At 43.2% G+C, this 12,549-nt stretch overlaps 1 protein-coding gene across 5 annotated transcripts in view; it reads right to left on the bottom strand.

Annotated features, from left to right (window-relative positions):
- Positions 1–12,549, bottom strand: part of ZFAND4 (zinc finger AN1-type containing 4) — an 81,721-nt gene that overhangs the window by 13,485 nt on the left and 55,687 nt on the right. For 3 of the 5 annotated variants that reach the window (XM_014523753.2, XM_014523810.2, XM_025208652.1), the window contains exons 6-8: positions 11,035–11,182; positions 8,896–10,077; positions 8,213–8,267 (exon numbers count right to left, since the gene is read on the bottom strand). In XM_014523753.2, coding sequence (XP_014379239.1) covers positions 8,213–8,267; positions 8,896–10,077; positions 11,035–11,182 — 1,385 coding nt within the window. The remainder of the gene's footprint in view (positions 1–8,212; positions 8,268–8,895; positions 10,078–11,034; positions 11,183–12,549) is intronic. The other 2 variants (XM_014523842.2, XM_014523887.2) reach the window with 1 other exon arrangement.

The raw sequence follows: 12,549 nt of genomic DNA, 5'->3' as shown, positions 1-12,549 counted from the left end.
CCCCGCGCCTGCCACTGTCACCACCACCCCATGCTGCTGCCACTGCTGCACCTGCACTGCTTTTCTATAGGCCATTGCAAGTGCAGCTCCGTGGGCTGCTGATGGGCCTCGCGCCTGTGCCACAGTCAGCCGCCCACAGAGCTGCATGTGCAACGGGCTGTAGGAAAGCAGCACAGGCATGGTGCTGGGCAGTGGTGACGGTGGCAGCCCCCGCATGCAAGCCCCCCTGTCTCCCCACCCCCGTCCATCCGGGCGGTGTGTGTGTGGCCCAGAGGGTGGCCGCTGCCCTCACCCCCTTTCCCCCTGGCCCTGCTCCTGGGAGCGAGCACAAAGAGTGAACTGAGGTGGGGGGTGGGGAGGTGACATGGTGTGCTGTGTGGGGCCAGTGGCCCTCAGAGCACACCTTCCCCTCCCCTGGGTAAGAAGCAAAGTATGGGAACGCACCAGGGGAGACACTGCCACCACGCCCTGTAGCGCACTCCATCCCCGGCCGCAAGCGCGTACTGCTGCTGCAGTAACCTTTTCTTGCCTGCTCCCCTAGGACAGAGTGCAGGCAGCCACAAATAAGCAGGGGAGGGGGATGCTTCGGACAGTGGAAGCCCGGAATGGAAAGGCTGGGGGTTTGGGACTGGGGAGTCTTACCCTATAGTCCTCCAGGCCTCTGCTGGCCCAAATGTGTGACTGCTGCAAACTCAAGCCAGCACTAACATCGGATCAACATTTGTGCAGTTCAGAGCATAGCAAGGCCCTAACAGTACTAAGAATGCATGACACCCGGGGGCATCCCTGAAAGGCTCTCACAGCACAGGGTGCTATGTTCCCTGATTGAGGATCGCTGGCATAGCAGTTGGAAGCATGGATTAGATGTGTGACTAGAGCACTATGTGGGACTAGGGCCACCAGTGCTCTGTGGAGCATATTTTGTGAATTGCTGTCTTATTTTACACTAGTTTGCTCTTTCCAAGGTAACTGTCTTGCTGAGAAATTAAGTGTAAGAAGCAGGATTTGTTCAGTAGCATCTTACTAGACCAACTATATAGTTGGGAGAGATGTTAGACAAGATTTTGGGAACAACATGCCCTTCCTCAGATCTGGAAAGAACTAGATACAACCTAGGCAAAATACCAGGTAGAACAATTCAATTTGTTTAACCACATTATGAAATGGTAGTGGTCACTTATAAAGGCAAATGGGAAGTAAAGTTGTGGAGCAAAATGTATGCTTGTCAATTCTAATATTATTAAAGCCTAAGTCTGTCTGTCTGTCCATAACACTTTATTCACACTCTGATTGGCTGACAGAAACAGCCAATCAGAGTGCTCCAAGCGTGGGAGAGCGCCGCCATGATTCTGAAGCCATGCCAAGGACCGGACAGAGGGTGGTGGAGCTGAGGCCAGCAGTGCTCCCTGCAAGAGGCAGAACAGCGGCAGCATGGGGCGTTAGGTGTCAGCACTGCATGCCAGCCCCCCCCGGGCCATTCCTGATGGGCAACTGGCTAGTTCTACTTAGAAGTCTCAGTATACCACACTGCAAAATATGAACAACTGCTTCCTCTAAAGTCTCACGTTTCTACACAGAGCAATGCTACCTCTCCTTTTCAGGTGCCTGTAATTGTTTGCAAAATATGCTCTTGGTTGGCTTCACATACCCTAGACTAGTCCTTCTGTTGATGTAAATCAGCATACCTCTACTTAAAAGAATGGAGGCAGTTTTTACCTAACAAAGGTCTAAGTTCAGTGAGCTTTGCTATGAGTGATCGAGAAAAAATGAGTGCCTGATAATAGATTTTGACACCCGTCTTTTATAAGGCTGATTATTTCTGATTTTCTAAGTACATTAAATTGCTTTTTGACTAATTATTCAAATATTGCCACTGAAACACTCGATGTGCCTCAAAGCAGATAAAGGTGGAGTCTAAGAGCCTACTAAGTACATCCAGGCAGGTTGCAAACAGTTTTGTTTGCAGAGTTAAGATAAACATGCCAGAAGTTACCTGGCAACCAATAATAGTGGGAGGTTTGAGAAGAGTACACACAGCACAAAGGAGAGTGTTCCAGTTACAAAGAATACTCCAGGGTCCTGACAAAATGTAATGTCACATACTTAGGACCCTGGCACACACTACATTTCTGGCATGATTCATCAGCTGATTTTCAGAATTGGGAGCTGAGCAGCCCAGGTCTGGAACCTGGCTGGGGGCTGCCCAGGTCCTGATGCTGCAAATCAGAACATGGGGTACAGGCATGCCAGGACTCAGCACCTCAAAAAAGCCTTGCTGGACCTGTAGCCCCCTGTTCCTTAAGGCTCTTTAAGGAACTGTTGGGTCCTGGTAAGCCTCAGGGCATGGGACAGCCCTCAGGTCTGGCACACAGCCCTCTCATAGAATCATAGAAGTAGGGTCAGAAGGGACCTTGTAGATCTTCAAGTCCGACCCCCTGCCTGGCCAGGAGGAAAACTGGGCTCAAATGACCCCAGCCAGGTAGGCATCGAGTCACTTCTTAAAGACCCCCAGGGTAGGAGCCAGCACCACTTCCCTTGGAAGTTGGTTCCAGATCCTAGCTGCCCTGACTGTGAAGTAGTTCTTATAGATGTCTAATCTAAACCTACTTTCCAACAACTTGTGGCCGTTATTCCTTGTTATCCTGGGGGGCGCTAGGGGAAACAAGGTCTCCCCCAAACCCTTCTGGTCCCCCCTAGTGAGTTTATAGATGGTCACCAGGTCCCCAGGATCAGACAGGGAACAACCCTGGGTATAAACCAGCACCAGGCAGTCCTGGGGTCCAGGACAAAGCCACTCCCTACCCAATTAGTGGGATTGGGCTGGGGGCAACTCCAGGTCCCAAACCTGGATGCCTTGTGCTCTACTCCTGGAGGATGCTAGTGTGCAGCTGGGGATGGGGGAACTTCTCCCCTCCCCAGCTGTGCCATGTGGGGCACTGTGAGCCAGACATGAGACCCTCTTCTCCGTGTCAGACTTATGGCACCCAGGGAACTCATAAAACCATGCAGGCATTCTGCCAGCGCTCTCAGTTGCACGACCACTTTTTAAAGGTCTGGAGAACTGCAAGCTTGATTTCAAGGAAAGGCTCTCCAGTGTTGGGGTCATGGTGCCCTGGATCTTAAAAAGCAAGCAAGTGGCTGGGGGCTCTAACTGTATGCCTGCTTTTTTTTTTTTTACATTCCCAGGAGCCACTGGAAGCAACACCTGAAGAATGGGGAGCTCTCAACTTCCCAGCCACTGCTTCCATGTGTATGGGGGATGTAGCTGGGGAGTAGGAAGCTTCCTGTTCCCCAGCTGCAGGTGCCCCCACCTCCATGGTGGCAGCCTTCCAATTGGGGTCTGAGGAATTTTTTGCCCTATTCTCACAATTGCTCAACCTGCCATATATGTCTGGCATGGAAGGTTGCGTGATCTGGGAAACGGGACATAAGATTACTCTGACCCCAATTGTGTAACTGCTTTATAATGTATTTAGGGGTGTAGGTTGTAGCCGTGTTGGTCTAAGGATACCAGCCCAGCTGCTGGCTTCTTTACTTTTCATTCCATCCAGGAAGAGCACGCACCAACTGCTGAAACTTCCTCAGCCTGACGAAGGGTTGTTGAACCCGAAAGCTTGCTTAATAACTATTCTCCAACTATTTGGGTTGGTCTGATAAAAGATATCAGATTCACCCAAGGAACCTTGTCTGCCTCTTATAATGTATTTCACATTTTCCTAGAGTTAAAGAAATCCTGATCATTATTATTTTTTAAATTATAGGGTTTTTCCATTTCAAAATGTCACTGTGGCAAAGACAACAACACTTCTAGACTGAAACAATGCAAAAGAACAAACAGGTTTTGAAGCAGCAAGTGCTATAGAAAGAGTGAATTACACTGCCATATAACAAGGTGGCAGAGAAAGATTAAATGTCCCACTTGCCTGTACTGGTTATGAAGGAAAAATGAAACTACCCAAAACCTACTTATTTGATGAACATTTTGAAGCTGATTGTAGGCACATTTGCCTCCTTGACTACAACGGGTATTATTACTGGATCACATTTTTGGTTTGGAAGAGATAAGGATGTAGCTGGACATTGTAGCTCTGGATTAACCAACACCAGAGCTGTAAAAGGAAGGCAACATCCATTGTTATTGTTACAGTAATTTCTGCTCCTACATCACCAAAAGTTGTAACAGCAAAATAGATATAACATTCCTTGTTGAGTAACAATATCTTCTAATTGATTCTTCACAAGTGTATCTTGTTTGTCATATTGCAAGGAAAAAGACTGCAACTGTAAAGAGTGGGAAGCACAGAACACAAAACAATTGTGCTGAGCATGTTCAGAAGATTTCTTAACTCAGATAAATATATAAGAATTACTGCTATAAGTGAGCAAAACTATTAAAAATTGCACACAGGTTTTAGGCCTTGCTTGTGGGCTTCTGCAGCCTGACTGCCTCAATTTTAAAAATTATAAAAATAATCAGCAAACCCATTGGTGACACGTAGGGGGTGAACGCAGGTGTATGTGCACCCTATGAGATTGGTCGTGCACCCCCTGAAAGTGCCAGCCACGAAACCAGAAGTACCGGCGGAAGTACACTTCTGTTTTCACCTCTGGTGGTTCTGGACTTGGCAATCAGCCGCTGGGGGACCCCTGTCAGCGATCTGGTGCCCCTCCAGACTCAGGAGGCACCAGTTGCCCATGAGCAAACCCAAAGCCAGCAGTCCTCACTATCCAGAACATCTTGCCTGCAACTGAAAGCTATGCAAAGCTTAAGATTAGTAGGGGTCTTTCAAATGGTAGAAAAAATCTTAAATTTGCTAAGCCAACTATAAAGCTATTATGACAATAAAATACAGAACCAAATAGAGCCATGGAACTCATTCCCTGTTGTAAAAAGACTGGCATTTGCCATTAGAGAGTTTATTGTGACACATATACCCTTAGCTACACGCTGCTTCTTTAAAAGAAAAATGTCTGAGTGTCTAAGAGCATGTGTTGGAACTCACATGATATAGATCCTGAAACAACAGGTGTCTAAAGCAACAGCAGCCAGCAGTACCTATCAATCCACATCCTTACCCATAGCTAGGCCTCATTCATTCATTTGCCACCCTTCCCAAAAAAGACTCAGGGTGACTTACACTAAGAAAACAGAATAGGTTAAAAACAAGAGAGTGACATCTGAACCAAAACAGTTTATGAGGTAACTAGAACATCAAGATAAAAGAGACCCCATACACATCTCAACCTAAACGCCTGCCCAAATATCAAGGTTTTACAGTATTTCCAAAAGATGTTCAAGGTTGGGTGCTACCAAGTCTCAAAATGAAGAGTTCCAGAGCTGAGAAACAACTAGAGAGAACAATCTCCCATGTGCTTTTGCCAAGTGGACCTGGAATACATGGTCCTTGTAGGAGGTTGCTCATGGTTTACCTTAAGAATCAAAACGGGGCATAAGAGAGAAGGCGGTCACTTAGGTACCAGAACCTTGAACTGCACCCAGAAAGCTACTGGGAGCCAGTGCAGACTCTGAAGCACAGGGGGTGCCTATAAACGTGTGGGGAGGCTGCTTCGATGTGCTGTAATTACTTACAGTGCATTGGAGCAGACTCAATTAATGAGGTCTGCTGGAGCATGCTAATTAGCACGCCTCCAGCAGCCTCTGCATTTTGTGTGTCAGGATCCCCATGCTTCAAAATGGTGGTGAGCTTGCTTGATGAGCTTTAGTTAAAGCACCTCCATCACCATTTTGAAGCACGGGCATGCTGGTACATGAAGCCGCTCTACTTAAAACGCCCCCCTCCCCTTCCCTAGCACACGTAAAAATGCCCTGAAGTTATGTGCTCCTGGCAACCTACCCCCATCAGAAGGTAAGTTATTGTGTTACAAGGGCAGCCCTATGTAGAGCACAGTGCAATAGTCTAGCTTTGAGGTTATGAAGGCAAGGATGATTGTGGCCAGATCAGAGTTGGAAAAAAAGGGGACTTATCTCATTGCAGAACTTACACAGAGCAGGGTTTATCCAGCCTTATTATTTCTAACAGAATAATTAAACTATTCATTAGGACATCTGTTTATATAAAAGAAGTTTTACCACAGTGTCAGTTAAATATTCAGATTTAATATTTACTAATTATTTATTATTTACTAATAATCAAAATGGAAAGGAGAACCCAAAGTAACTTAAGAGAACTTCAAGAGATAAATAACTCCCTTCAAACTTATTTAGTACTGTCACATATTTGAATACAAGTCACTTGCAAGTTGTAAACCCATTCACAAATTATAAAACATACATGGAATGTGAAGGGCTTGAATTATTTACAAATATTGGGTATTAAAATTATATTGGTTTATTTGACAACTGACATTCCCTTGCAATCCTTATGAGTGTATTAGTTGTGAGGGAAGTATTCATCAACTAAGTCACTGTTCTTAAAAAAAAAGCTTTGTCTAAATAAGTGTTAAAAAGAAAATAGGCAGGAATGTACTATAGTAAAATTTTGGGACGGTTATGGTATTAATGACAAACAGTTATGTTAAAACAAAAGTGGAATAAGCCAAAGCAAAGTGAACAGTGACAAGGAAAACCTGAACTAGGCCTAAGAATCTGTGTGATCGAGACAATTTGAAATAAAGGTCAATGTTTTCAAACTGGACTTCTGAAATTTAACTATGAAAATCCTAAATTATAAAATGAGCCTGTAGTTTGATTTTCAGTAAGTGCTAAGCCCTCAGCTCTCCCTAGCAACAATATCAATTATAACCAAATCCCTTCCATGTGATGTGTATTCCTATGTCAAGATTGAAATCAGGACTTTACCAACAACCCTCACTCCAATCCCAGATGCAAGCTGTTGCTGGGCCAGACACTGCTGCTAAGGGAAGAACTGTCCCAGTAAGGTAGCAGTTTGCAGGGGTTAATGAAGCAGCCACAGGTTGCTGCTCTCCCCTACTGCAGTGATCTGTTTACATTGCTGGCAAGCAAGGACATACAGCAGAGCCAAATGCTCAACATCCTGAAACTGCTGCAGGGGCAGTGGCTTTTGCTGAGTCAGTAGTAGCTTCTGCAACAAGAGCTTCTGACAGGGGAAGGGGATAGTAGCCCTGTGCATGCTGCAGAGGGGTAATGCAATGAGCTAGCAGGGCTCCTACTGTCCACAGCCAGCAGCTGGAAGCCCTATATGCTCACTATGCTGCCCCCTGTCCAGCATGTGCAGAGCTACTTTCCCTTTCCCCTGTCGGAAGCTCCTGCTGCAGAAGTTGCTACTGACTCAGCAGGAGCCTCTGCCAAGGCAGCAGTTTAAGGATGTACCCAGGCTCGGCTGTATTTCCTTAACACAAACTCCAGTTTCCAGCAGCTGATTTTTGGAAAAAATGCACATATGGTATGTGGGAAAATGCAGTATGATCAGGGGCACAGACCAGCTGTCATACCAGATAGACCAAAAAGGCAAGTTTGGAAAGGAGAAAGCTGTAAGGGGATATGATAGAGGTCTGTAATATCATGAAGGGCATGGATCAAATGACCAGGAAACTGTTGTTCACCAAATCCCAGAATACTAAAATTAAGGGACACCTATTGAAATTAGTAGGTGACAGATTCAAAGGTAACAATAGAAAGTTTTTTTTTTAAGCAACACATAGTTAACTTGTGGAATTCATTGCCATAGGAGCTGGTGGAGGCAGACAGCATAGCCAGTTTTAAAAAGGAACTGGATAAATCCATGGATGACAAATCTACCAGTGGTTATTGCAGAGAATGGTTGGAGATCTGGAGCAAATAAACCAATAATGGTAGATGCCAGGCAGAGTACTCAATAGGGGACAGATCAATTCTAGATCTCCAGGTTGATGCTGTCCCTCTATAGCACCCATTTTCGCTGCTGTCGGAGACAGGGTCCTTGGGGCTAGATGGGCCATCAGTCTGACCCAGTATAGCACTTTTTATGTTCTTATGTCTGTTTATGTGGATGATGCATGGCACTGTCATGTATGTTCAATAAATAAGATCATCTGCTTAAGACCAAGATGAAAAGAAATACTCATCTAAGAGTACTAATCAAACCAGTCAGGATGAATGCTATTCTATAAAACACATTGCAGTGAATATAGTTTTAAAGGTATAAATTCTTACCCTTTGAGTGTTTAATGACTGAGAAGGATTTAAGAGTAAATTCAAAAAAAACCAAACAAACAAAAACATGTTACTTACCTACTCGTTTCCCTACTGTTGCAACATTTCCATTCATCCCAAGCCCATGAGCAGACTAAAAAAAAAGTAAGTTTTAGAGAAAAATTACTGCCAGATGGAAGATACGTAAACATTTATATAATTTTATACCAATTTATCTACAACTGATATTGTATTAGTCAACAAACTTATGAAGAAAGAAGTAAGGTATTTGTACTTGAAATACAAATTATTATGAAACAAAAACCTATTTAATAGTTTTTACATCTTACACATTATATTTTCATAATACAGCATATTGGAAGTATGGTACAGTATACTGAAAGTTTGTTGTTAGACACATATGCTGCCTGTTACAGGGTGGCCTTTAAAATAACTCATAACTAAAGAATGGCAGGAGGAGCTAGACAACGTTTCAAACACACACTGTTACAAGTAGTAAAGGAGTTTACATACTGAACCAGATATACTTAACAATTAGTTTAATATTTTGGAAAGCTGCCTCTAGAAACCTATTAGCTACACATGCCATGCAAGGTACCAATAGGAAAACAAACAAAACAAACCAAAACTGTCTGCTTTGACCTATGGGTGGAACAGTGAGAAAGGATTTATAGTCCCCTGCTAGAAAAGCACAGATTTTTGGTAGTCTGTACTAGAGAAGATCAGAAAATCCCAATTGTTCAGAAGGTGTTAGTACTCACTAGAAAGTATTCAGCAGCTTCATTTGGGGGAGAGGTTTTCCTAAAGCTTTCTTCCTGAAAACGCTGGATGTTTGTAGGTAGTGCAATACCAGAAGTCCGAAACCTGCCTGTCCCACAGGAATTCTGTAAACTTTCCCTGCTTGTGCTTCGGGACAGCAAAGTTAGAAATCCTAAGTTACTTACAGAACCCACAGGTTCTTTGGATGTCTTGTTAACCACTTCTATGATGTCCCTAGCCTCCATTTTAGAAATTACATCAGGTCTTTTGCCAGGTGAGTCTACTTCCACACTACGAAATCTAGTAGTCCTAGAAAAAGAGGAATCCGCTATGCTGCGGACCTCCAAAGATCGGAGCACATTTGAGGAGTCGGCACATCTCAAGTTACCGACCTGAAAGCATTTGGGTTGTGTCTGTGGTTTCAGAGGACTATGATGTGCCATTTGTGCTGAATATTGAAGAGGTGATAAGTGTGTCTTCTTCTGAGGATTTAATTCACGAGTGTTAAGAAGTCCCGCCTCCACTGTTGTAGAGCTCAGGATTTTTGTAATGGGTTTGCTATGCTGCTCTATAGCCTTAGATTCCTCATCCCCATCAGACAGTCCAAGTTCTGGGTTTACTTTTCTTACTCCACATAATTCATCATACTGTTCAGTACTGTTTGCTTCAGCTAACAAAGCAAAAGTATCTGTTTCAGGTAGAAGCTTTTCTTCTGTTGCACACAGTTCTACATTTGTTAGATGTGGGTACAAGACTGGATCTTCCTCATTTGTAGATGTCGTATTTTCTGAACTCTTTTCTGAATCTGTAGGCCGAGATGGGATGGGAGCAAGAATATTATGTATAGGTAGCTTTGCATTTTCTAGTTCAACACGGGATATTTTTGGTGGTAGTCTAATGCTACTAACTGACTGAGACCGGGAGGTGCTCTCCCAGTTGTCATTCTCCTTAAGAAAGTCACTAGTGATGGATGGCATTGTTCTACCAGTAGTGGCCAAGGTAGCCAAAGCTGAAAGTGCATTTTGGGAAGACTCCAAGGGATATGAATTCCCAGGAGGAGGTAGGCAGGACTGTCCAATGTGGGGGAGTACTCTTAAAAACCTGTGACGAGCAGATGCCACTGAACCACTAGATGGTCGAGGAGTCATTGGTGGACGAGGTTTCACCTTGACAGTCTTCTTAGGCTATTTAAAAGGAAAAGATATTTATTTTCATTTGTATTATGGTAACAATTAGAGACCTCAAATGAAATTGAGTGTTCACTGCTTCATAAAGCTCAGCTCCAGAAAGGACCATTTGACCTTCAATCTACCACAGCCATATATCTCTACATTACCACCTAGGACAGTGATTCTCAACCAGGGTGCAATGGCAGCCTTTGAAGCGTGCCAGGAGAGATGGGAAATAAGCAAGACAAATGCAGGGTCCCTGAGGAGATATGTGCAGGCTCAGCCCTTCCAGCTACTCCTCCCCTCATTCACTCCAGTGCAGGCTCTTCTCTGAATCTGCTCCTCCTCCTTACCAGGCCCTCTTCAAGCAGGTAAGCACTATAATAAATAGTCTTGAAATGGGGTTCCACTCAATTCACAAAATCTATGAAGAGGTGCTTTGAATCTTAAAGGGATGAGAACCACTGACCTTGGATGAGAAATGTAAGCATTTCAGTCCCTGAGAAAATACACTTTGTGCCTCAGATAGAAAGCAGGAGAAAACAAATACAAACAACAGCCACACAATGCCAGGAATGAATTGAGATCCCCAGATTGCAACAAGGTATTTTTTACCCCTAGAAGAGTTTACAGTCTAACCAGACAAGATAACGTGTGGGAGAAATACAATAATCCCATTTTATGTTTGCAGAATTAAGCAAGGAGATTAAGTGATTTCCCTAAAGTCCTGGGGGAGGGAGGGAGGGAGGGGAAGGGAAAGGGGGGCTGTTGTAGAAGTCAGAATTGAACTAAGGTGTCCTGAGTCACAGCCTAGTGTCTTAACCACAAGGCAATCCATTCTCATATAGCTAGGAAACATATAAAGCTAATTAATTACTTGCTGAATAAATGTCATTTGACACTTTGGAATAGTTTATCCTATAACCAAGGGATGAGTTTTTGATCATGCAGGTATTGGGCTCATAGTTTTACCTTTTTACTTAGATTCATATTCTCCATTTTTGCCTTGAGCAGCTTCATTTTATTCATAGTAATTGAGTTCTCAATAATCTGTTGGCCAGAAGGAGATGCCTCTGTCTCATCATCATCATCAGCATATAAATTATAAACTGAACTACCACTGAAAGAAAAAAAGCATTCACGTTGTCACCCTGTATAACCAAGGGATTCAAAAGACAATTATAGCAATGAGAAGTATACATACAAGAAAGTCAAAGCTGGAGTCCATCTGTTGGCAAAGCATTATATAATACTACATGAAAAGGTATTAGAAAAACAATTCATTTAAGAAAAAATAAAAATTCTTTAATGGGTGTTCACACCATGAAATGGTGATGCTGAGATTAGAACAAGCCAAGCTTCTGGGAGTATTATACCATATGCAGTTGTTTCACACTCACTATATATTTTCCCCAGAAGGCAATATCCAGTTCCACAAGGGTCTCCTGCTGGTATGGCCAAAGCTGTTAACTGTGACCCAGACAACAAGCTGATCAGTTTTCTCATTAATCAGACACTGGCAAGGAAGGAAAGTCCAAATTTCTATCCATCCCGAGGGGTGTTCTCACCATAAATGGAAATGGAAGGTCACCCGTGTGGATGAGATACTCTATTTCTGCTTTTTAAAATAAAAAACAAAAATAAAAAAGGATCAGTTTAGGGTTCTACAGAGCCTTATTTGGAAAAATTAAACAGACTAACACCACTACACCTGACAGGCCACAAAATATTGAATAAAACTTGTCAATCAACAGAACTTATCACTGGAAATTTAAACAAATCACATTGCCTGCTAAAACACAAGCAAGTAGACCACAAGCTACACTATTTTTTTCTTATCAAATACCATTAATACATCTCCAGAATTTCACTGTGAAACAAAGCAACCATTTTTAAAAGAGGTGTGATTCTTTTGCAGATGTGTTTAACTGCAGAATACATTATTTTAAATAGAAATCATATTTAACCTGCTGTATTAGACTCCAGATACTACAGGATGGGAAAAATTCCCATCTATTTATAGAGGCATCTTAACAGATCCAAATGAAGCAGCCATGAGAAAGCCAAAGAGGATATATAAATGCATCTCTTGTAACTGTTATAAAGCATGCAACAGATACGACTCAGAACTGTGATCAGTAACAGCATTTTATATGGTTCTCAGAGACTGTTTCATTAGCCAAGGGCCAGACTTTGTGCTGACTCTTGTACCCACATCCAAACGGACTGAAGGTTCAGAAAACAGTGCAACTGAGGAACCGTTTTTTCAGAACACTGTGACAAATATCAGAATATGGGTAAGCAGTCAGGGATCTCCTTACTAGAGACTGAAGGGCTGCATGAGGAGAGGCAATAAATGTTATGTACTTTTCCTGAGAAAGATTCAACGCTACAGAACCCTTCCAAAATCACAATCCTGAAAACAGTTTTAGTTCATGATTTAAATCAGTTCTGTTGATCTCCCAACCTAGGATAACTATAACAAAC

Source organism: Alligator sinensis, unplaced genomic scaffold (genome assembly GCF_000455745.1).
Source record: "Alligator sinensis unplaced genomic scaffold, ASM45574v1 scaffold264_1, whole genome shotgun sequence".
NCBI lineage: Eukaryota > Metazoa > Chordata > Crocodylia > Alligatoridae > Alligator > Alligator sinensis.
The sequence above is the reverse complement of the archived record's forward strand: the minus strand, read 5'-3'. Positions and strand labels throughout refer to the sequence as shown.